This window comes from Equus asinus, chromosome 13 (assembly GCF_041296235.1).
Source record: "Equus asinus isolate D_3611 breed Donkey chromosome 13, EquAss-T2T_v2, whole genome shotgun sequence".
Classification (NCBI taxonomy): domain Eukaryota; kingdom Metazoa; phylum Chordata; class Mammalia; order Perissodactyla; family Equidae; genus Equus; species Equus asinus.
In genome coordinates, this window is record NC_091802.1 from 37,431,510 (window position 1) to 37,456,932 (window position 25,423).

Consider the following 25,423-nt stretch of genomic DNA (forward strand, 5'->3'; position numbering starts at 1 on the left):
CAGTTAACAGGACTCCTCGAAGCACCTCATCCGCACCCGCTGGGACTAACTCACTCAGCTGAGAAGGCTTAGGGCTTGGTTCTGAGGCTGTCTCCAGACACCCAACTCAGTTTAATAATAAGATTGTTTACCAGCTGGCACCACACATAGCAAGCATCTCGGCCATCTCCTGAAAACCCCAGGAGGGAAAAACCAAGACCAGGGTTGGCTGACGGAGTCCCCAAGGTCATAGTCGCTGGCGAAAGGTGGAGTCGGCTCCCTCCTGGAGTTTGCACCAACTGTAGACGTGGGGTGGAGTTTTATAAACTGCAACCTGTTGCTTGGTCTCAGAGGGCTGGTCCACCACCCACATGAGCGAGGGAGGGGGTCCCCCTGCAGGTGGATCCAAGTAACTGCCGCTCCCTCTGCCCTCTCTCCAGGGGGGGGCCAGTATTTCCCCAGGGTCTCCTCCCTGGCTGGGGAGATGCTCCAGTGCCTGCCTTTGGAAGGCGAGGAAGGGACGGACTCAGAAGAGAGGGAGGACAGTACCATAGAAGATCCGAAAGAAATCGTCACCCTCGCTTTTGTCAGACAGAACACTGGGATGCAAAAGGGGCTTCAGAATGCCCAGCAGGAAGGCAAGAAGAAGAGGAAGAAAAAGAGGTTAGGATTGAAAGATGGGGAATGGGGATCCATGTTGGCGAGAGCAGGAGGGACCTGGAGGGAAGGAGGCCTAAGCTGCTAATAGGAGGGTCAAGGAGAAACCGTGCGCTGAGACTGTCAAAATCACACCTCGTTCGGTTCGTATAAAAAGAACCACTTTTGATGATCTGTTTTGTAGAATCAAATACTGATATGTATAATCTAAAACTACACCTTGTCCTCATCTTCATTTTGCTTGTGTTTATAATGCCTCCTTTTTTTTAATTGTGTGGGGAGAGACGATGTCCTTGTTTTAGGAAGTGCTTATTATCGTGGGAATTCAATATACTGTAAATATAACAGGACTATGCGACTTCTTAGGATCTGACTGCAGCTTCTACATTCCAGTTCTTATTTAATATTTTTCTATACCTTGCTCCGTTTTTGGGGGAAATGAATCACTCCTCAGACTGATGGATGTCTGAAAGCTTGTCTACTTTCTAACTCACAGATTCCCTTAATGGGGTGGCAAGAGGAGGGAGACCATTAAGTATTTTCCCCAAAAAGACGTTCACTTCCTGTTTTTGAGGGGCCACTGGAGTAAAAGGATTGAGGAGGCGATGACGTTAACGTGAAGCTGCAAGCAAAATTAGCTGCAACAGCAAGACGGAATTTCTACCTCACGGGCAGAGTAATAGTACTCTGAGCCCACGTTTTCTGCCACTTGGCAACCCTTTGAATCTGTGTCCTCAGTGTCAGGGACCGTCAGACCAGGCGGAAGTGAGGCTGGTTAGGTTCCATGCAGCTCCACCTGGGACAGGGTGTTCTCGTGTGCAGTCACCTGTCCCGGCAAGTCTGTCTGCCTCTGTCTTTCTGCTTTCTTTTTTCTCTTTTCCAGATGATTGGTGATCAATCTATCCAGCTGCCGATATGAGAGTGGTGAGCATCTGCATTCAAGGGATCCATCATGGGGCCCCACTGGATTCCCCCAAAGGGTTGGGAAGAGTCACTTTTATATATTTTTGAGGATGAAAAGGCGTGTCTCCAAATCCTGTTCTCAGCTTCTCCCAGCTCAATTAACTATTTGAGGAAGTTGGGAATCTCGTTCGGAAAAAATATGGGTTTTGACCACACTGGTGTGTGCTTCAGCTGTCTATTGTTCTTGTGTGTGGCTATGTGGGGAATCCGATGGTAGAGAAGGCAGCTGTTGCTGCAATCAGTGGCTCTTTTTTAGAGCACAAGTTACAAACTGGCAGTCTATGGGCTGAAGATGACCTACAGACCTACTTTGTACTACAGAGTGAGTGTTATTATTATTATTATTATTTGAAAGATTGGCACCTGAGCTAACAACCGTTGCCAATCTTCTTTTTTTTTTCCTGCTTTTTCTCCCCAAATCCCTCAAGTACACAGTTGTATATTTTAGTTGTGGGTCCTTCCAGTTGTGGTATGTGGGACACCGCCTCAACGTGGCCCAATGAGCAGTACCATGCCCGCACCCAGGATCCAAACCGGTGAAACCCTGGGCCACCGAAGCAGAGCATGTGAACTTAACCACTCGGCTACGGGGTCGGCTCCCTAGTTATTATTATTTTAATTTCAAATTTGGATGCTTTAGGCTGGTCCTGACTCTCCAGATCACTGCAAGCACTTCTTCCTTTTTTTCTTTTTGAGGAAGATTAGCCCTGAGCTAACATCCACCGCCAATCCTCCTCTTTTTTGCTGAGGAAGACTGGCCCTGAGCTAACATCTGTGCCCATCTTCCTCTACTTTATATGTGGGACACCTGCCAAAGCATGGCTTGATAAGTGGTACGTGAGATCTACACTCAGGATACAAACTGGTGAACCCCAGGCCGCTGAAGCGGAGTTTGGGAACTTAACTGCTGCACCACTGGACTGGCCCCTGGCACTTCTTCCTTTCCAGGCTCTTGAAGGTGTTTGAATTTGTGTTGGAGTCAGCTCCTAGTTGTTAGACAGTAGAAGAAAGATGTGATAGCCTATATGTGGCTTTGAAATACATTGTATACTTTTTTTCTGTAAATTTGCCTTACTAAGTAAGCTTGGCTCTGGTGATGTTAATGATAATTTTATATTCCCTGAACATTCATTGCTTAGTGTTTGGAGGAAAGTCAGAGGCCTACTTCCTGGCAAGAGGAAGCCAGGGTAGGTAGAACATTCTGCAGGCAGGTAGATACCCTCCTGTGGGGATCAATGGGCATAGGCCGTGTTCTTCAATAGCTTTCAACTCTCTGTGTTCCTTTCTTGGCAATGGTGTGTCCACACGGAGCAAGATGGCATCCCGTCCCAAGGAGCCAAGGTGTCTCGCTTCAGTGCTTGGTCTGGGAGCACCTAGAAATGGCTCCTCTTCACCCCATGCTCCTCCTCTGCTTCCTGGGCTAACAGGCCTTTCTTTCTCCAACTCCATGGCAGTGCGCAGGGCTGCTCAACAGTACGGGCTTCGAGAGGGAGCGGAAAATGAGGACTGGACTCTCTGCTGGACAGACTACTCCGTGTCGCTAGAGCGAGTGACAGAAATGAAAAGTTATCAGGTATCTGGATCAGAGCTGATCCTCAGGATGAATGGGGCCCCCACTTTTATGACTGTCCCCCAAGGGGATCTCGTGGGTACTCCCATGTCCCCCATTGTTCCTCAACTCCGGCTTCCTTTGCAGAAAATCAATCACTTCCCGGGCATGAGTGAAATCTGTCGCAAGGACTTGCTGGCCCGGAACATGAGCCGCATGTTAAAGATGTTCCCCAAAGATTTCCACTTTTTCCCTAGGACCTGGTGTCTTCCTGCTGAGTAAGTGCCTGCCTGTGGCCCCTTCTCCACTACTCTCTGAGTTTACACCTCCCTCTTGCCCCTGATTTCCCCGTTGCTACTTTCCGTTTCCATAGGCTCTCCCATCTCTCTCTCCTCTTCAGGAAGAGAAGGGATGAAGGGTGTGTCCAAGGTTGGAAAACATAAGACTCTGACTATAAAACTGGATGACATTTAGGGGTGGGTGCCTTGGAGCCTGTGCCTGAGCATTTGTTCTGACCCTGAAAGCCGTTGATCTTGAACTTGTTCCAACCTTTTAACTGTGCACTTTCTGATTTGTTAAGGACCACGAGCACTTCTGGAGGGAGTGACGTAGTGCTTAGCACCCAGGCTAGGAGCAGGGAGGGACGTCTGACCTTTGTCCCATGGCAGTGCCATGGATGGCGGTCAGCCTTTCCCCTTCTCTGGTCTCACTTTATCCATCTTGCTGGACATCCATTCCTGGTTCATGAAATACTCTGGACCACACCACCAAGAAACAGGAGAAGTGTGAGATGACCTGAACATGACCTGGTACAAACTGGCGTTTGAGATGAGGTGGAGGGGGGCAGAGAAGTGTCACCATCAGATTTATGCTTACAAGGCAAGGGCCCCAGAGGAATTCCACTCTCCCCTCCCCACCTAGTGCTTTCCAGAACCAACAGGTTCCTGGACCAAGAGGTCCAGGGTTGCTCACTTTTCCTATTTGTCTGGAATAACTTTCCGGGCTTAGCAGCAACTTAAAAGGAAATGTGTTTACCCTCAGGTCAACAGGCACCTCCAGATTTCATGGCCACCAAAGAACTTTGCAGATAAATGACTTCTCCAGTGGTCACAAGTTTCCTTTGAGCAAAATGAGAAGTATAGCAAGACTGAGATTTATAATCCGTTAAGTTGGTTTCTTTCTTTCTTCTGAATATACTTTCTTCAAAGTACATTCAAAGATAGTATTTGCCCTCTCACACTCTGGCTGGAGTAGAGGTGTTACAGAGGAAGAGCTGAAGCCCAGAGTGAGGGAAGAGAGACTGACCCAAGGTCACATCATTTGTCAGAGCTTGAGCCAGATCGAGAACCCCAAATCTATCTGCAAACTCAGACCGCCAAACTACTCAGATCACGGCCACCTTTATGGGGTGTGCAGCCATGTGGCAGCGCCTTGCCTGCATTAGGGGTCGTTATCCTCATTGTGTAGATGATGGAATTGAGGCTTAGAGAGTTTAAATCCTTGCCAAGAGTTACACAGCTGGTAAGTGGTGTTGCCTGGGTTTAAATCCAGCTCTGAATTCTCTCAAAAGCCCACCCTCCCTCCACTGTGTGTGCTCTCCTGTCTCTCCCATAATGACACCTCTGGGCATCTGTCTGTCAACTCCAGGGCTTTTGTCACATTAGATAGCTTTATATATAGAGAGAGAGAGAGAGCTAGCCTTCCTTTTCACGGCTCCTCAGCTAAAGGTGTATCTTGTTCCCTCCCTGCTCTGGTAGCTGGGGAGATTTGCAGAATTACAGCAGGTCAAGAAAAAATAGGACATACATTTGTAAGCCGGATTCGGGCTGCCAAGGGAGAGGTATATTCATCACCCGGACGGTGAAAGAAATCAAACCAGGGGAGGATATGATCTGTCAGCTCTATATTTCAAAGGTACTTGCTCATTGTGATTATTTATTTATTGCCCATGGCAGCTTCAGGCTGCAGCTCCACTGGACCTAACGTGAAATGAGGGAATGGAGGGTGGGGTGGGGGTGAAGCCGGGTGCTGTCTCCTGCTGTGGCTTTGTCAGACCAAGCCTTCTGGCCAGGGATGTGATGCGTGCCTGGGCAAGAGCATCCCTTGCTCTTACATCCTTGTCAGTTGGTATGGCCCTACCAGGCTGGCCCCTTCCCTGCAACAGACGACAGCTGGGAGGGCACCTTTGGTCTGTGGAGGATCCACCTCCTTGGGGAGACGGGAGTGATCCTGGAGAGACGATGGTAACCAGTTTCACTCCATGACTAGAGGTCAGAGGTCACAGTGGTATAGCCTACTGCAGGGAGGGAGCCCTCTAGACGTGTGCATGGAGGGGAAGGACTGGCCAGCCGCGCATGTCAGCACTGCAAGGAGAACTCTTGCAGCAGTGCAGCAATAACATAGCTCCAGATGGCGACAACAGGTCCTTCATCACAGGACTTTTTAATGCTATTTTGTTTAGTTGCCAGGACATCTCTTGGAGGTGGATACTGGTGCCATTTGACAAGAAACTGAGGCACAGTGTGGTTTAGTGACTTCCACAAGGTCACGTAGCAGGTCACAGAGCCCAAATCCCCTTGTACCCCTCCCCAACTGTGGCCAAGCGTGCACTTGGTAACACCAGGCAATGTTGGGCTGGCCCCAGGAAGACAAGATGGGGCACTGATGATCTTGATGCTTCGGTGACTTCCGCTCTCTCCTCCCAGCCCTTCATCATTGATGGCTTCAAGTTTGACCTACGGATTTATGTGCTGATGACGTCCTGTGACCCCCTCAGAATTTTTGCGTACAATGAAGGACTGGCCCGCTTCGCCACGACCTCTTACTCCCTCCCTTGCACAGACAACCTGGTGAGCTCAGGGGACATGCCACCTCCCCCTCCTCCCTTAGCATGATAAAAAATCCCAGTTAAATCTGCATTCTCAAGCCCTTGTGGATGTGACTGTCATTTGCTACACACGTACTCTGTGCCAGGTTGCATACGTTCTTTTGTTCAGCCCTCCCAGGAGCCCTCAGCAATAGGGATTGTCATCTCCGCTTTACAGATGAGGAAATTAAAACCCAGAGAGTTTAAGGCACTTGTCCAAGGTCACAGAACTAGGAAGAGGTGAGGCTGGGACTTGTGGCCAGGTCTGCCTGGCTGCCAAGCCAGTGCCATAATTCTGTGGTAGGAGAGAAGGCAATGGGCGAGTGCCGAGCCCTCTCCCCACACCCCCAGCCCCCAGGACTCCTGAAGTGTCCCTCAGGCAGGACACCACGGAGGAGTGTCAATCTCCGGAGAAGGTAGAGGCTGTTCTACTCCAAGCTGTACGATACCTCTTCTCATTTCCTGTTTGGCCAGTTTAAGTAAGCCCTCAGACTTCCCCTTTCTTTCCCATCTCTAAGCCCCAGAGGCAGTGGGAGGGCACAGAGAGGAAGTGGGAGGCCTGCCCTTCCTCCTGACTACACAGACTTGTGTTTCTTTCCCAGGACGATGTCTGCATGCACCTGACTAATTATTCCATCAACAAGCACAGTTCCAATTTCATTCGAGATGCTCACTCTGGCAGCAAGAGGTGAGGAAGTGGCTCCACTTTTCTTTCCTCTCCCTGCTGGTCTCAGAGCTGCTCTCCAGGATTCTACTCAGGCCCTGTCCGTCCCCATCAGTGTTTCCATCTTGGGTCACATGGTCTCAGAAAATATTTCTTTGCCTCTAAACCCAGAACAGACTCCTTAGTCTCTGCCCTCTGGCTGTTAATCATTAAAAGAAGGCCACATTGTAAACCCTAGGAGGTTAGGAGGAGGAGCGATAAACATGCGCTGTTTCCCCAGCAGGATACACACACACACCAAAACATACGCCGATTTCAGTTGACCCTTCCGACATTTCCAAACCAGCAGATAGTTATTGATTGCTAGCCTCCCACGGGAGGAGGACGTGCCAGGCAATTGATCCTTGGACTGTGGTTCCCCAGGGTGTTGCTTCAACAGAGATTCTCAAATGATGTGTCACGATGCCCTGGTGTGACATGACATGTGGCTAGCTGCCTTTAAGATTCCCCAGAAGAAGAGGGGAAAGCGAGAGGATCACATGAGTATCTTCCCAAGTGGTTTCTACATTCGTGTTGTTGTCTAATCCTGTCTCATTTGAGTTTTAAGACAAAAAGGGACTGAAGAATGTGAACACGATCAGGCCAAAGGGGAAAGGGACAGGAAGTATTTGTGGAGGCCTCCTGGGTGTGGGGGCCCGTGCTGGGTGCTTTGTGTGCATTTTTTTTTTCATCGAATTTTGACGACACTGTGGCACAGGCATTGTAATCTACTCTCTGTGGATGGAGAAATATGAGTTAAGTGCCATGTCCATTTCACAGATGAGAAAACCGAGCATCTGAGAGGTTAAGTTGCCCAAGGTCACACAGCTATAAATGCTAGAGCAGGAAGAGAAGGGAGGTCTGCAGATTCTAAGGCGCATGCTCCTTCTCCTGCACTGGGCTTCAAAGAACTGATAAATAGGCAATCTGTTTGGCTTCAGAGCATCAGAGAGGCACGTGAAATTTCATGACTTCCTCGGTGGCAGAGCTCCAAAAAGCAAATGGAAAATCACTAGGTCAAGGCTGTTTGAGGGGGACTTGTTGGGCTGGGAGGAGACTATCTCCCTTTTCTCAGAGGGTGCCAGCCACCTGTCTGGCATGAAGCTCTCCCACCTCCTCTTCTCCCCACCTGGACTGCGGGCTCCAACTGAGCCTCCTGCCGTGTCGCCAGTTGAGTGTCGGTGCTCAGCGAGGCCTGGCTTCCAGTCCTAGCTCTGACTCCTGCCAGCTGAGTAGACTTGGGCAAGTCCTTCCACCTCTCCGAACCTCCATGTCTTGGCCTGTAAAATGAGGACAATGAGACACCCTGCCCTGCCCTGTCCGGCCATGCCCTCATGCCATGCCCTCACGTCATAGGGTCACAGGGAGGCTCAAATGACCTAGGATAGCCGCACGGACAGTGCTTGTCGTCACTGTTATTTTTCCTTAGTTTAAGGACATGCAATCAAAGGGGCCTCATTTCTCTCCTCTTATGAGAACTGACACCCCAACAACAGGCTTTGGCCCCTCATGCCATGATAGAGAGATGCTATGAGGTGCCAGGACTAAGGTGAGGGTGTGGAGTATTGTTCGGCCACGCTCCATCCCCCCCTTCTTCCTCTTCCTTCTCGCCTCTCTCTCACCCCAGGTCTGGCCTCACCCCTCTGCTCTTCTCCACCCCCCTCTCTGCTGGTGCAGTCTTCTGCTCCCCAGCCTCCACCCTGCCCTCGCCTGGCTCAGCCTCTCTCCCCTGAGCTCCAGACCCATTTCTCTTGAGCTGCACCTGCACATCTCCTTGTTGCCTTCAACTCAGCATTTCCCACCATGGATGTGTTCTCTCTCTTTGCTTCCACTCCAGCATTCCAAACTTAGACCCCTGCCTGACTTCCCCATCTCTACCTTCTAATCTGCGGGATCAGAGTTTGGTGTCATCTTGGGTGTTTACTTTTCCACTGAGTCATTGAATCCTGAAGGTTCCTTCTTCAAGTGTCCCTGTGTCTCTTCCCTTCCACCAGGTCCAGCCCTCACTTCAGCCTCAGACCCAATGGTTGCATTGGCCTCCTCTCTCTACTCTCTAGCTCCAGGCACCTCTGCTTAACCTCTCTGTACCCCCATTTTCTCATCTCTGAAATGACACGGTAAAAATATGAATACTGGCTGGCAGCCTCACAGATAGGCCGTAAGGACCTATTGAGATGATGTGTAGAATGGGCTTCAAAAGCAATAACCCCCATGCAAGTGGATGCTGTTATTATTACACCTTCTGTATTCTCATTACTTCCACTCTCAGGTAGCCAGTGTGCCTCGCAGGTGCCTGGAGCGTCAAGTTCAAACTCTTCTGCTCAATCTACCATAATTTTACCAGACCCCACTTTCCACTGTAGTTACTGCTACACTAACAGCCAATATTTTATTTGTTGAGCACATGCTATGTGCCAGGCTCTGCCCTAAGAAATTTGCATATCTCCACCCATTTAATCCTCACAACAACAATGTAAAGTAGGCATTATTATTATCATCCCGATTTCATATATTAGGAAACAGGTGTAAAAGGTTAAGTAACTTGCTCGAGGTCACACAGCTAGGAAGTGGTAGGGCTGGAATTAAAACTCCTGAGTCCATGCCCTCAACCCCTAGGCCATACTGCCTGTGCTGTTCACTCGCTGGTCTTCTACCGGGACACTTTTGCTCACATCCCATATACGGGCCTTGCTCATTCCCACCTCTCTGTCTTTGCTCAGCTTCCGTGGAAAACATGGGAGAGCATCCTTGAAGGCCCGTCTGTCTACTAAGCTTCCGCGTTCCCCTCTCTGATCTGGTTCTAGGTTCTGGTCCAGCCACATAACCACTGCGATGTGGGTGAGACCCATCTCCTCTGTGGGCCTCTGTCTCCTCACCTGTCAGATGAGAGGATTGGCTCCCATCTCTAAGGGCCAGCCTGTGGAATCTGAGTCTGACCACCCACAGTAACCTTTCCATCTCTGGGCTGCCACCACCCTTACAGTCAACATCAGCCCTAACCCATAACTGTTCTTTGCTTGGTGCCCGTGTTTGTCCTGTGTCCCCAACTGTACTTAAGTTCCTTGAGGGTTAGAATGGTACCCTGGGCTTCTGGGTACTTTACATGTTGCCAGGCAGAGCCCTCTCCTTCTCCTCCCTTTTCCTTTCACCTTTCCTCTTCTTCTGCTTCCCTGTCTTTCGAGACAATCTGCTTTTCATACTGACTGCCTCACCTGTCCTCAAACTTCCCCCAACTTGAGGTCAACTTCCCCCCGCAGTAAATCCCCCACCAGACTTCAAACTCAGTAGGACCAGTGGAGGAGAAGACAGAAAAACTGGAAACCTGTCCTGCCTCTGGGGCAGAGACCAGATCCCCTTCATCTTTCAGGGTGCCTGGCACATAGCTGGTGTGTTAAATTGAACTGACTAACCGCTGGGTGTTACAAAATCACACAATAATGGATCTTCATTGTGACGTGCCTGAGTCATCAAGAAGAGGTTACATTATAATTGGTAACATCTGTTATAAGAAGGCAGGGAAGTGTTTAATCTATTTCGGGAAAATTTATTTCCCAATTAGACAAATTAAATACATTTTTTTTTGCACTTGAAAGGACTGGCTTCATACAATCTGGAAAATTCATTTATGTGCCACACTCCATTCCCCGGTAATGGCAGGTAGACAAGGTGGGCCTCTTCACTGAGTGGCCTTTGCTTATCTGTCTTTATATAAACGCATCCCTGGTTGTTTCATATGTGTGTTGACTCCCCAAATGGTCCTCAGGTTTCCCGTGACAGAGGTGGCAGTTTCTTGGGATCCCATCATTGCATCAGCTTTGCATGCTTGCACAGCAGGCCCTTAGCAAATGTGCGCTGGCTGGCTGACCCTGATTCCTCCTTTATGGCTCCATTGGCTGGGGTCCAGGGAGCTCTCTTTTTTGTTTGTTTTTTGGTGTTTTTGCTGAGGAAGATTCACCCTGAGCTAATATCTGTTGCCAATCTTCCTCTTTTTTTTTTTTTTCACTTGAGGAAGATTAGCCCTGAGCTAACATCTGTGCCGATCTTCCTCTATTTTGTACGTGGGTCGCCACCACAGCATGGCTGATGAGTGGGGTAGGTCCATGCCCAGGATCTGAACCCGCAAACCTGGGCTGCCAGAGCAGAGTGCACTGATCTTTATCACTATGCCACCGGGCCGGCCCCTCCAGTGAGCTCTTTGAACTACCTGGATAAGCCATGTCACTTGTCTTCTCATTAGCCTCTTTGCTCTTCACTCCCCTGCGTCTCCTCCTCCTGTATTTCTACTTCCCACCTTGGCTATCTGTGCTCATGGATGTGTGTCTGAGAGGGTGTGTGTCTGTCTCACGTGCCCTCTTGGGCCTGTCAGATTTACCCTCTCTCTGTTCTGCCCAGCTTGGAGCTGCCCGGAGCATCCCCTCAGTTGTTTCCTCATGCACCTCTCCACATGGGGTAGACATCCTCTGATCTCTGTGATCTGGTGACCAGGCTGTGACCGAGGGGTTTCCTGGGATGTGGGACTTTCACTTCTAAAATCAGGGCTGTCCCAGTTTGCCTGGGACAGCTGGTAACTCTATTTGCAGAAATGCCCTGGGGCTGCCTTTTCCCTGTGGGCAGCCCTAAAAACAGAATTTCTCTGTCTTTAGTGTCCCCAGAATCCCCTTGGATGGCTGAGGTGGGACCCCAGTACTGGTGTTCTTAAAAGGCTCCCTAAGTGCTTCTAATGAACACCACAGGCTGAGAAACCATTGCCACCAAAGCAAAAGCATGATGGAAGGTGTTGAATTTTTACTCTTTTATTCACCCATTAAGCTTTCCACCTGGGATAGCAAATAGCTGCCCCAGGTCTGGGGTGTTTTGTGGGTCACAGTGAGAGGGCCCCAGCCAGGGCTGACATGTCATTATATCTGCACCCACTCCAGGGCTGTGGAGGCTTGAGGAGTGTGGCCCTGCAGCTCTTGCAGGTCCTTCCTGAGATGACACAGCCCTGGTGTCACCCTGACTCCTGGGTGTCCATCCCCACTGGCTCTGGGGCCTTATCTTCTCCCGAAGTTTCTGGTTTCCAGTATGTCATGGCCTTAGATGACCAAAGGGGAGCTGCCCTGCGTCATGGTCTGTGGTTCCCTTCCAGGAAGCTCTCCACCTTCAACCTGTACATGGAGAGCCATGGCTACAACGTGCAGCAGATATGGAGAGATATTGAGGACGTCATCATCAAGACGATCATCTCGGCCCACCCCATCATCAAGCATAACTACCAAACGTGCTTCCCCAACCACACCCTCAACAGCGCCTGCTTTGAAATCCTGGGCTTCGACGTTTTGTTGGACCACAAACTCAAGCCCTGGCTGCTGGAGGTAAGGAGGTTGCGGCGAGTGGGGAACACTGGGCCCTGTTACTGAGGTCAGCCAGCTTCGGGCTCATCCCTCCGCCCTCCCGGCTCAGCTAGAGCCTTTTAATCAACTTCCTGTGCCAGTTCCTCCCACCGTGCCTGCTGCCTGGGGCTTCTCCCTTAGCTGAAAAGTGGCCACCAGAGGGGGGTAGATGGCCAGGAATTAGAGAATTCCTTGTGCCTTCTGGAGGTCCACCCAGACTTGAAAACTCTGATCTCAGGCACAGAGTGATTCTAAAGAATCAGCTCTACATTTTGTAACGGAGTCGTCTCCTGGAATGGGGTCGTGGGTGGTTGCCTCTCTTCACAATTGGTCTTGTGCTCAGCAGCCCTCTCAAGTGGCCGTTCAGTATGCACACAGAGAGCGCAGGTGCCGGGTGGGGCTGTGAGGCACAAGTCAGAGGTGCTAGCGACAGCTGCCCTGACACAGTCAGCCTTCAGATCAGAGAAACCAGAATTATAGATCAGACTCCGGGAGCCCTGCCTCTCCTCCATTCCCAGCCCTCGTTCCCAGGTGTAGGTGGGAAGGAGAATATGGCTGTTTGGAGCTCTCACCCAAAGAGCAGAATAAGCCCATCAGGAGCAAGCCTTCAGAAACTGCTAGAAATCTTCAAATGTCACACAGTGCCTCTGAACAATAAGGGCTTTTCTGTGAGCGGGAATGAGTCCTTTCTCTCCTCCCAGCTGCCTCCCCCTCAACCCTGGTCAGGATTCGAAACGCATCACTCCTTTCTACTCCCTCCCTCCCTCCCTCCCAGCCCGGCCCTTCGGCCTGCCCCATTCCATCTGCTCTGTGGAATGCACAGTGCACATGAGAGAACATGCACACCAGATGGAGGGCAAACCAAAGACAGGGTACCCTCTGATGCTTCTCAAGAAGAAAGGACTGGAATGAAAGCTGGTTAAACTAGAGGGGTTTCCACTTCCTCCTTTCCTCACTGTGGCTCCAGAACAGACCATCTCTCCCTCTCCCTTCCACTCATCTTGGTAGCCAGGGCCCCAAGGTGGGCTGAGGTGACTCCCTGGAGGTGGCATTTTTGCCTCACTCTCTGCCTTCACTCTGGACAGCCCAGTCCCAGCTGCCTTCTTGCCCTCACAGGTCAACCACTCCCCAAGCTTCTCCACCGACTCCTGCTTGGACAGAGAGGTGAAGGACAGTCTGCTGTATGACACCTTGGTTCTGATCAACTTGGGAAGCTGTGACAAAAAGAAAGTCTTGGAGGAGGAGAGACAACGGGGGCGGTTCCTGCAGCAATGTCGTTCTCGGGAGACCAGGTACAGTAGCACCTCCATACCCCGGGGACCCCATTCTTTATGACTTCCCTCCCCCCAGTAAGACTGGCTTGTCCTGGTTCAAGTTATGACTTGACAGCCTACTAGTTATGTGGCCTTTATGTCACTTCTCTGAGCCTCAGTGTTCCTTCTGTGGAATGGAGCTAATGAGACATAAGGCTGTTGGAGGATTATGTATAAAATTTGTATAAAATGTGTGTATAAATGTGTATAATGTATATAAATGTGTAAAAATGTGTATAAAAAACTTAGCCTAGTGCTTGGTGCTATAATTTGTGTTAGAGACTATTAAGAATCTTGCCTAGGGGCTGGCCCGGTGGCGTAGTGGTTAAGTGCGCACATTCTGCTTTGGCAGCCCGGGGTTTGCTGGTTCAGATCCCGGGTGTGGACATGGCACTGCTTGGCACGCCATGCTGTGGTAGGCGTCCCACATATAAAGTAGAGGAAGATGGGCACAGATGTTAGCTCAGGGCCAGTCTTCCTCAGCGAAAAGAGGAGGATTTGCGGCAGATGTTAGTTCAGGGCTAATCTTCCTCAAAAAGAAAAAAAAATAAGAAAAAAAAAGAATCTTGCCTGGTATGAAAAAAGGCATTATTCATAATTAAACTAGGACTACAGGACAGAATGGGGACACATGATTACCCTACTTAAACTATGACATCAAACCTAAACTAGCCCAAAGAAACATTTTTGCACTTCTGCATGTTCGAGAAGAAACAAATGTACTACTAGGCTTTCTGTTTACTTCATTAAGCAGTAACAAATATGACATTACTGTCTTAGCTATTTTATGTTCAGAGTATCATTTCAAGTCAAAGCGTTTAAAAGATACTTTTTTTGTAAATTTCTTTTGTTTCTTAGGTTTTTTTGGCAGGTGTTTGGATTTTTCGTAAAAGTATAGACAATTTTTGCTTTCCATTTAAAACTACCTTTTAATAGGTTCAGTTAATTTAAAGTGTTTGGAACTTGAACAGTCTTTTTGTTTCCTTGTATCAGTAGAAGGAGTGGTATGTTTGAAAAATATTGGTAAAATATATGCTTAGAAGTCTATCTTATAAAACTAAAACTCTAGTGTCCTTTGTATGCCTTTAACGTAATCTGAATAAAATCCTGCCAAGTAATGTTTCCAACTGTGACGTTCACCTTATGGGTGAAGGGCAACGAAAGGTTTAAACAAAGACAAGCTGAAACCATGTAAACTGTTGTTCTGTTGGATGTTTGACTGTTACATTTCTCTCAATAAAGTTTACCACTTTCTCTAAAGGGAAAAAAATGAATCTTGCCTGGAGTTGGTGAGGAGGGGATCAGTTCTGACAAGTGATTATCACCATCCTACTTTGAAAATTAGTTTATATTTGCAGAATGTGGACAACTTCACTGTGACTATTCCTTTGTTCCTAAAAATAGGAGATGAAGTTATAGACATAACTATATATAATGGATATGAGTTGATTAATATCATATGAAGATTCAGGGATTATCAATATAAAAATAAAAGCCCTTCTTCTTCTTCATTTTTTTTTTTACAAAAAGAAAGATTTGTCTGTCCTGCCCTGTGTTACTGTGTTGGAGGCACCGACGTCTCCTGTTTCCCGCTGGGCAGCACTTGCCTTTTAACAGGGGCTTTGGTTCCGAGGGTGATTCTAGTGCCAGAAGACTCTGAAGTTGGTCAAGGAGATGGCTTGTTGCTTTTCAGATCCCACTGCAGCCCTGTGCCCTCCTCATGAGCAGAGCCAGCCTGATCCTTCGGGATTGAGCTCCTGGAACTGGGACAATAGCATCTGTCTTTGGATGGCTCTGTGTTTCTCAGAGCGCTTTCGTGGGTACTGTCTTCCCTGTAAGGAGGGTGGTAGGCAGGTAGCATGGGGTACTGTATGGTTCTGTTCTTGGAGCCAAGGAGACCAAAGCTCTGAAAGGGAAACTGACTTATACAAGGTCACTTCTCCGGTAAGTGGCAGGTCTGGACTCAGAGCCCAGTGGGTGTGCCGCCTGGGATTCCAGGATGCCTTCCACTGTGCCAGCTTTCTCTCAACCCCTCGAGGAGGAGGCAGCGTCAGTGAAGGAGCAGCCAGGGCGCTCTTCTGACTCAGTCTCCTCATCAGGACCTGGCCCGGGATAGCTCAGCAGCTCTTGGTTTCCCTGCTGTAAGAGGGGCTTATCACTCCTCCCTTCCTGACCTCCAGCTCCCCAGGGGGCTGTGAGGAAGAGTGAGATCAGCACAGCTCATAAACCTCCTCAAGCTCCTCAGGCTCATCCAAGAAGCCCTCAGATTTAGAAAAACACAAGCTGCCCTTCTCCGGAGAAGGGCAAGAGGCGCTATGATGGGGAAAGCGGCGACAGTCTGCCTGGGCAGAACTAAGCCGAGAGGGAAATGGGCGTTACTTGTAACAGGAGAGAACCTGTGCTGTCAGAAAAGACTCTTCTAACGAGCTCCTAGTACGTTATGACACTGGCTGTCCCGGAAGGACTAGAGTCTCCTTTCAGGGAGACATTCATGTGTTGATTTAGGAAATACCGACTGACCATTGTCGTGTGCAAGGCCTCCGTCTGGCCCTAGATGACATGCAACTCGGCCAAGTTCCTTCCAAGCTTTGTCCCAAGGAAAGCTAACTGCAGCGCTGTGTTCTGCTCCTCAACAGGATCGAGGAAGTCAAGGGTTTTCAGGCCTTGCGTCTAGAGAAAACTGAGAAATACGAGAAGGCAAACTGTGGAGGGTTCCGCCTGATTTACCCCAGTCCGAATTCGGAGAAGTACGAGAAGTTTTTCCAGGACAACAGCTCCCTCTTCCAGAACACTGTCGCCTCGCGGGCTCGGGAGCTGTACGCCCGGTAGGAAGGCTCCCAGGGTGTGGTGGGTGGGCTGGCTGGGGGGATTGTGCTTGACCTGCTGGGTGACTGGCCTGGGGCGCTGGGGAGGGTCTCAGCTTCAGTCCCCAACCTTGAAGTTGCCACGGGAACATTTGCCTCAGTCTCACAAGGACCAGGAATCATGGGCTTCCCTGGCGTGGGGTGTCATTAAGTAGATGTGTGGCTGTGTCCAGAAACTCGTGCCTGAGACAGGCATCCCCGTTACACTCCGGAATGTCCAGCCCCTCAGAGCTGCCTCCTGGAGTCACAGAGGGGTGACGTCGAAGAGCTGGAAGGGACTCATCCGCCTCAGTCTGATCCCCCCACCTCATTTTATGGAAGGGACAGTCAGAGCAGAGAAGGGATCTTAGAGCCATAACGACTGAAGAGGGACTAGAACCCCTGTCTCCCGACTCATGCCACTGCGTTAGTACAGCTACGCCATTGCCCAGAGAGGCCTAGCATATGAAGCAGTCCAACACGGGAGCCCCTGCCTTTGCTCTGCTACTCAGATGCTCTCCCCAGCCCCTGCCGTGTGCGGGATCGGGCCTCCTGTGAAGTGGAGAGGGAGAGGGGTGTGGTGGGGTGGGGTGTAGCCCCCTTTCTGCACATCTTTCCTCGGATGCTATTCCCCAGGCTGAGAATGCGCATGGCTGGAGGGATGACTTTCCCTTCCACATCCTGCCCTGTGACCTTCAATCATTTATGCAGACTGCACGCTTGGGGAGGTAACGCGGAGAACTTGCCTTTTTGCCCAGTCTTGTCCTCCCCTCGAGGAAAATACCCGCTTTCGCAGCCCATCTCTAACCCACGTGACACTCACTGTTCCTCCGTGAGCAGGCAGCTGATCCAGGAGCTGAGACTAAAAGAAGAGAAAAAATCCCTCCAAACGAAAGAGAAGACAGCAGAGATGCAGGGGGAATCATCAGGCGAGCCAGCGAGAGGCAAGAGCGGGAGGAACTGGCCACAGAAACAACAGCAGAAATGCAAAGCCGCCACAACCCACGACTCCAAACAAGTAAACGTGGAAGGGAGGGGAGCACACATGCCCGGCACCCTTCCCCGGCTGGGGCCAATCCGTGGGGGGCTGCTGAGGAGACCCCTACTCAGAGCCCAGACACACTGAAGAAATGGGGCTGCACGGAGGGCTGGGCCCCAGGAGGGGAAAGTCTCAAGGAGTCTGGTGTCCTTCAGAGCATCCTTCTATTTGGGCAGAGAGGACTGTCACTGGTCTGTCATTCTTGCTTCCTCTAGCAGGAGTAAAAGCAGCTGGGAGGCCCAGCACGATCCCCATGTAGGGACCAGGCTCCGGGACCGCATGAACTCATGGTCCCCAACTCCAGTTTGGGTTAGAATGCCCTCCTCTAACAGGCCAGGGACATAGCTGAGAGAGGAGGCCACAGGGAAGAGCTTCTGGGAGGCAGGACCTTTAGGACCTTACGTGGGGCGATTGACCACAGCTGGGTCCTTCCAGCCTGCTCTCTGCTCAAGTGTGGACCAGCCCAAGGCTGTGGGCCAGCTGTTCAGTTGTCTTACGATCTGAATCTTTGCGTTCTCCTCTCTGCCTAGCTCTCTCTTCCAGCTCCGTGGAAAGATTCAGTTGACTTTTCAGTCCATCTCCTCTTTCTCAAACACTCACCTAAAGGGACAGGATTAGAGCAGATTAGTTTTTGTTTTGTTTTTTTATAACTTTGTTAGGGCCATAGACCTTTTGAGAATCTCATAAAAGCTATGGGATCTCTTGCCATATAGTACAGAAAGATATACTTTTAAAACTGCAGTTTCAAGTGGCTCCAAGACCCCATCAAACCATCCATGAGCCTTTTAGGGGTCCATGAACCCCAAGTTAAGAGCCCCGGATTAGAGAGACTTTGATACCAATTGCTTTCCTTCTCCTCATCTCCTTTGCACCTACCCTTGGGTGCAGATGAGTCTGGAAGTGGACGGAGCTCGGTTCCTACAGACTTTGTGTTTGCTTTCCTCCTTCTTAGTACCTCCAGCCATTGACAGTAGTGTCCTGCACGCCTGACTTGCTCTTGACTGTCAGGGATGCAAAGAAAAATGAGACAGACAGCAGCCTTGACCAGCAGGCCCCCAAGAAGGAGGCTGACACTGTTCCCCACAAGCCTACCTCTGCGAGGCCTTACAGCTCTGCACCCGACCTGAGCAATGCAAGCCTCGTCAGCTGCTCCAGGCTGGAGCTCAGTGAACCCATCTCCACAGTTAAGGAAGCCAAGTCTGCAGTGAACATATTCACGGCCACCGGGGTAAGTAGAGCCATCTACCTTCCCAGAGGGCTGAGCTCAGGAGGCAGTGGGGGGAGCCTTGCTTTATGGTCCCTTCTCTGCCCATGACTTGCTATGGCCCGTTGAGTAAGCCACTTAACCTCCCTGGGCCTCGATTTCCTGCCTTGTGAAGCCCAAGTTGTGGAGTGGCATTCCTGCTAGGAGTACAGACCTATCCTTTGAGGGCTCTTAGAAGGGCCGCCTCATGCATCCCCTTTTTTTAGGCAGGTTACCACCTGTTGTATTAGTTTTCTAAGGCTGCTGTCACAAGTCACCACAAACTTGGTGGCTTAAAACACAAATTTATTCTCTCACAGTTCTGGAGGCTAGAAGTCTGCAAACAAGGTGTCTGCAGGGCCAGGCTCCATCTGAAGACTCTCGAGGAAGGAGCCTTCCTTGCTTCTTGCTAGATTCTGGTAGTTGCTGACAAAATCCTTGGCGTTCCTTGGCTCGTGGCAGCCTAACCCCACTCTCTGCCCCCATGTCCATGGACTTCATCCTTGTGTTTCTTCTCTGAGTCTTCACACGACCTTCTCACAAGGACACTAGTCACTGGATTTAGGGCTCATCCTAATCCAGTATGACCTCATTTTAACTTGAATAGTTATATCTGGAAAGACCTTCTTTCCAAATAAGGTCACATTCTGAGACTGTAGGTGTACATGAATTTGCATGGGGGACACTATTGAACCCAGTCCAGCACCTAAACAGTGTTTCTCAAACTCCATTGATGTATGGACACCTTGTGAAGGAAAGAAAACTCTTTCCGATCCCCACTGTAGACTTAAATTATTTTTATAAATATATGCAAGCATAAATCTTTATACTTATGGGTCTTATGCAGCTACAAAACTAAACCAAAACAAAACATGCCAATAAAATTCACATAAAAAATTACTTTAATGTGACAGTTAATTTTCTGTTTTTGCAGAAAGGAAGTCACCACATGAATGTGGTACTGACAGTCCTAGCACAGGTTCTTTTGTGTCATACAGTTGGGCCCACCACGGGCTATGCGATGACTCTACTGTAACTCCTGGAATGTCTTCAACATTGTCGGGCCTTTGCTTGGTCCACGTGCAGGATAGAGTGGTGGAGTGTTTTTCAAATTTCTGAGCATAGCCCACAGTAGAAGTCCATTTCATTTCACAATCCATCACGTACACACACAACTGGAGAAAAGTTTCTAAAGCAGCGCTTAGCCATACGACATCTGGTGACTCATCTGATATTTTCTATTCTGTGCTATTGTGTTCCATTCTATTGTTTAAAAAATACCAGTTACAACCCACTAGATTAATTTCGTGACCTACTAATAGGTTTACAACCTGTAGTTTGATGAACACCTTTAAGAGAGTGTGCTTTGGAGCGTCATGACATTGGATGTGGCCATGATATCTTGGATATGATGCCAAAAGCACAGGCGACAAAAACAAAAATAGATAAGGGGGACTCCATCAAACTTAAACAATCCACAGAGTGAAAAGGCGACCTGTGGACCAGGAGGAAATATTTGCAAATCGTATATCCGATAAGGGCTTAATATCCAGAATATAGGAAGAACTTTTACAGCTTAACAAAGAACCCCAAATAACCCAGTTAAAAAATGGGCAAAAGACTTAAATGGATGTTTTTTCAAAGTCAAATAAGCCAGTCATGCAAAGACAAATACTGCGTGATTTCACTTAGATGAGGTAACTAGAGTAGTCAAACTCTTAGGAATAGAAAGTAGAATGGTGCTTGCCAGGGCCTGTGGGGAGGCGAAAAAGGGAACTGTTTAAGAGGTATAGAGTTTCAGTTTTGCATGTTAAAAAGGTTCTAGAGATCTGTTGCACAACAATGTGCATATCGTTAACACGACTGTGCTATACATTTAAAAATGGTTAAGATGGTAGCTTGATTTTATCCTTTTTTTTTTTTTTTTTAACCATATATACACACACAAAGAGTAAAGAGTACACTTTGGGGATCTGGCTGCCTCTGTTTGGATCCTGGAGTCTCCTTTTATTATATATATGACTTTCATCAAGTCACTCTAATCTCCTTGAGGCTCAGTTTCTCCATCTAAAAAAATGGAGTTTTAATAACAGTATCAACCAGTGGATTGCTGTGAGGATTAAGTGGAAGGATCCATGAAAATGCTGAGTGGTGTTAGACATACAGGACTCAGAAAGCATCACTTATTATTTTAATATTATTATTTTAATATTTAATAATATTAAATATTATTTAATATTAATTTTAATATTCCTTTTTTTGGTGAGGAAGATTGTCCCTGAGCTAAGATCCATGCCAATCTTCCTCATGCTCATCATGGCATGGCTTGATGGGCAGTGTGTGCGTCTGCCCCCGGGATCCAGGCCAGCGAACCCCGGGCCACCCAAGCGGAGTGTGCAAACTTAACCACTAGCAGCCAGTAAGGACTGGCCATTACTGCTGCTTCTTTAGACTACCTTTGTTCTTTTCTCATTAACCTAAGACTTAAAGCAGTGCTACTTAACTCTAAAGAGATTTTTAAGAATAAGGTAGCAACATTTTATTATTATTGTTGTTACTGTTTTGGGTTTCATGTGCAGAAGATTGATTTAATCAAAATCCTTGGTTCAGGACACTGTATCATGCCTGGTTCATTCAAGGCCTTTGCCTGTCTTATTTATTTACTTTGCCCTCTATCCCCGTCCTCACCTCCCATTGTCCTATCCACCATCTTCTGTTTTTGTTTTATTTTTTTAACTAAAAAAAATTTTTTTTTAAGATTGACACATGAACTAACACCTGTTGCCAATCTTTCTCCTCCTCCTCCTCCTCCTCCTCCTCCTCTCCCTCCCTCCTCCCCTCTCCCTCCCCCTCCCTCACCTCCTCCTCCTCCCCAAAGCCCTGCACTACACAGTTATATATTCTAGTTGCAGATCCTTCTAGTTGTGCTGTGTGGGACGCCGCCTCAGCATGGCTCAATGAGCAGTGCTAGGTCTGTGCCCAGGATCCAAATGGGTGAAACCCTGGGCCACTGAAGCGGAATGCACAAACTTAACCACCTGGTCGTGGGCCAGCCCCCCACCATCTCTTGTTAGTATGTTTCCTTGCAAAGTAGGGATTTTTTAAATGCATACATTTAAAATTTATTTAAATATGATTGAATTATCTCATTCTATGTCCTATTTTTTTCTTATTGAGCCTTGTTTGTTCTTTTCATTTTAAGATTCAATTTATATGTATTAAAATGCTAAAGTCTTTTTTTTAAACTCACTGTTTTATTTTATTGTTTGGTTTTGGTTTAAGTTTTGTTTTTTAATAGAAAAAGAAAGTACAATTTGATATGTAGTGACAAAATCAATATTTAAAAAGTTATGCTGAGAGATAATTGAAAAGTTTTTTGCCACCTGAATTAACTTCTATCTCCTAATGATTCTTGGTCCAAGATGACTGAATGGACATCTTTGGAGTTACAGGGCATCTACAAATTCAGAAACACTTAGCGTTAAAAAACAAAATGAATGAATAAAATACTCAAATCTTAACTGTACAATTCTGGCAAATAAATACACTCACGTAACCCATAGCCCTATCATGGTATAGAACCTTCTGATATCTTCAAAGTGTTCCCTCCCGTCCTTTCCCAGGCAATTGCCCCCGCCCCCTGCATCCTTCTCTGAGGCATTCACTCTCCTGACTCTGACTTTTTTCAGCTTAGTTTTGCCTATTCCAGAATTTTATGTAAATGGAATAATATAGTATATATTCTTTTGTGTCTGGCTTCTTTAGCTCAGTATTGTATCTGTGAGATTCATTCATGTTGTTGGGTATCCCAATAGTTTGTTCTTTATTGCTGAATTGTATTCCTCTGTACAAATATACTAGTTTGTTTATCATTCTCCTGTACATAGTATATAGTATCACCTAAATATTCTATAGGTGATATACTATATAGTATGGACTATACTATGTAATATTGACATTTGGATTTTTTCCTAGTATTATTGTTTTATTGCTATTGTGATTAAAGCTCCTATGAACATTCCCGTGCAATTTTTTTTTATGGACATATGTTTAAATTTCTCTTATAGCTACCTAGGAAAAGGATTTCTAGGTCAAAGGGTAGATCTGTGTATAACTTTAGAAGAAACTCCAAACTCTTTATTTAAAGTGATTGTATCATTGTGCATTTCAGCCAACTGTAAATGAGAATTCCAGTTGCTCCATCTTTGCTGATATTTGGTGTTATCTGTGCTTGAAATTTTAGCCACTCTAATGGCTATGTTGTGATTTCACATTGTGGGTTTCATTTGCATTTCTCTGATGATTAACCATGTTGAGTACGTTGTCAAGTGCTTATTGGCCATTCATATATCTTTCTTTGTGGAGAGTCTGTTCAAGTTTTTGCCTCCTTCCCTTTTATAAAATAGGATTATTGCTCTTTTTACTATTGAGTTATAGCCTGAAACTTGCCTATTCTTTTTTTTAATAGCGTCTTTTGATTAGTGAAAAGTTTTAATATTGATGAAGTTTACTAATTTTTCTTTTATGGTTATTGCTTTCTGTGTTCTATGTGAGAAATTTTCATGCACCCCCAGGTCACAAAGATGCCTAGGTTTTTTCTTTTTCTTTTTTTATTCTTTTTCTTTTCTTTTTCTTCTCCCCAAAGCCCTCCAGCACATAGTTGTACATTCTGGTTGTAGGTCCATCTGGTTGTGCTGTGTGGGACGCCGCCTCGGCATGACTTGATGAGTGGTGCAATGTCTGCGCCCAGGATCCGAACCAGCAAAACTCTGGGCCGCTGAAGCAGAGCGCTCGAACTTAACCACTCGGCCATGGGGCAGCCCCCTAGGTTTTCTCTAAAAGCTTTCTTCCTGTAGCTTTGTGTATAGGTCCATGATCCATTTCACATTAATTTTTGAGTATGCTAGGTGATGGGAACCAGGGTTTGTTTTTCCCATGTGTATATCTATTCCCAGCACTATTTATTGGAAAGACTTTCCTTTCTCATTGAATTGCTTCTGTGCCTTATAATTCCAGTAAGTATTTGTTGTTGTTATAGATTCTTTAGGATTTTCATCATAAACAGTTATGTCATCTTCAAATAAAGACAGTTTTACTTCTTTCTTTCCAATTTTTATGCCTTTTATTTCTTTTTCTCACCTTATTGCACTATCTAGGATTTCTAGTGCAATGTTGAATAGGGCTGGAGAGAGTAGACATCCTTGCCCTGTTTCCAGTCTTAGAGGGGCAACATTCAGTCTTTCACCATTTAGTATGATGTTAGCTGTAGGGTTTTTGTAGACGTCCTTTATCAGGTTGAAGAAGTTCACTTCTCTTGCTAGTTTGCTGAGAGTTGTTTTAAATCATGAATGAATATTGAATTTTGTCAAGTATTTTTTTTTTGTATCAGTTGATAGGATCATATGGTTTTTCTACTTTAGCCTGTTAATATGGTGGATTACACTGATTGATTTTTAAATACTAAGCCAGCCTTGCATTCCTGGAATAAACCCACTTAGCAATGGTGTAGTATCCTTTTTACACATTGCTGGCCTCAATTTACTAAGGTTTTATTGAGGATTTTTATGTCTGTGTTCATAAGAGATATTGCTCTATAGTTTTTTTATTTTATCTACTTTCTTTGTCTGTCTTAAATATCAGGATAATGTTGGCTCCATAAAATAAATTGAGAAGTGTTCCCTTGCCTTCTGTTTTCTGGAAGAGATGGTGTAGAATTGTCATTACTTCTTGTTTAAATATTTGGCTTGAGTTCTCCAGTGAAAGTGTCTGGGCCTGGAGATTTCTTTTTTGGAATTTTTAAAGTACAAATTTAATTTCTTTAACAGTTATGTATTTTATTTTGAGTGAGTTTTGGTGGTTTGTGGTTTTTGAGGAATTGGTCCACTTTATCTAAGTTGTTGGATTTATATATAAAGAGTTGTTTCTAGTAGTCCCCTATTAGCTTTTTAATATCTGCAGAGTCCCTCTGCAGACCCTCGCTTTCATTCCTGATATTAATATTTTGTTCATTCTTTCACTCCTTTTTTTTTCTTTGTAAGTGTTGCTAGGAGTTTATCAATTTATTGATCTTTTCAAAGAACTGGGTTTTGGTTTCATTGTTTTTTCTCTTTTTCTTTTTTGTATTTCATTGATTTCTGCTCTTATTATTACTTTCCTTCTGCTTGCTTTTGATTGTTTTGCTTTTCTTTTTCTAGTTTCTTAAGGAGGAGGCTTAGATTATTGCTTAAGACCTTCTTTTCTAATATAAAAATTTAATGTTAAATTTCTCTCTAAGCACAGCTTTCGCTATATACCACAAATTTTGATATACAGACATGGGTTACTTAACGACAGGGATATGTTCTGAGAAATGCGTCATTAGGCAATTTTGTCATTGTGCAAACATCATAGCATGCACTTACACAAACCCAGGTGGTCTAGCCTACTGCACATCTAGGCTATATGGTACTAATCTCATGGGACTACTGTTGTATACGCAGTCCATTGTTGGCTAAAGTGTTATTTTGTGGTACACGACTGTATTGTATTTTCATTTTCATTTAGTCTAAAATATTTTCTAATTTCACTTGAGACTTCCTTTATGACTTACAGATTATTTAGAAGTGTGTTTAAGTTTCAATTGTTTAGAGATTTTCCAGTTACTGGTTTCTACTTTAATTCCATGTAGTCAGAGAACACACTTTATATGATTTCAGTTCTTTTAGATTTGCTAAAGTTTACGTTATGACCCAGGATATGGTCTCTTTTGGAGAATGTTCCATGTGCCTGTCAAAAGAATTTGTATTTTGCTGTTGTTGGGTAGTGGGTCAATCAGATCTATTTGGTTGATGATGTCGTTCAGTTCTTCTACAACTTTGTTAATTTCCTGTGTACTAGTCCTATCAGTTACTGAGAGA

The 25,423-nt window shown here is 46.6% G+C and overlaps 1 protein-coding gene across 1 annotated transcript in view; it reads left to right on the top strand.

Annotated features, from left to right (window-relative positions):
* Positions 1-737: 737 nt before the first annotated feature.
* Positions 738-25,423, top strand: part of TTLL6 (tubulin tyrosine ligase like 6) — a 39,107-nt gene continuing 14,421 nt past the window's right edge. Inside the window, exons 1-11 of the mRNA XM_070483075.1 lie at positions 738-1,560; positions 3,054-3,172; positions 3,296-3,426; positions 4,906-5,062; positions 5,854-5,997; positions 6,617-6,702; positions 11,846-12,071; positions 13,206-13,381; positions 16,039-16,227; positions 17,086-17,263; positions 18,237-18,512. Coding sequence (XP_070339176.1) covers positions 3,158-3,172; positions 3,296-3,426; positions 4,906-5,062; positions 5,854-5,997; positions 6,617-6,702; positions 11,846-12,071; positions 13,206-13,381; positions 16,039-16,227; positions 17,086-17,263; positions 18,237-18,512 — 1,578 coding nt within the window. The 5' untranslated portion in view covers positions 738-1,560; positions 3,054-3,157. The remainder of the gene's footprint in view (positions 1,561-3,053; positions 3,173-3,295; positions 3,427-4,905; positions 5,063-5,853; positions 5,998-6,616; positions 6,703-11,845; positions 12,072-13,205; positions 13,382-16,038; positions 16,228-17,085; positions 17,264-18,236; positions 18,513-25,423) is intronic.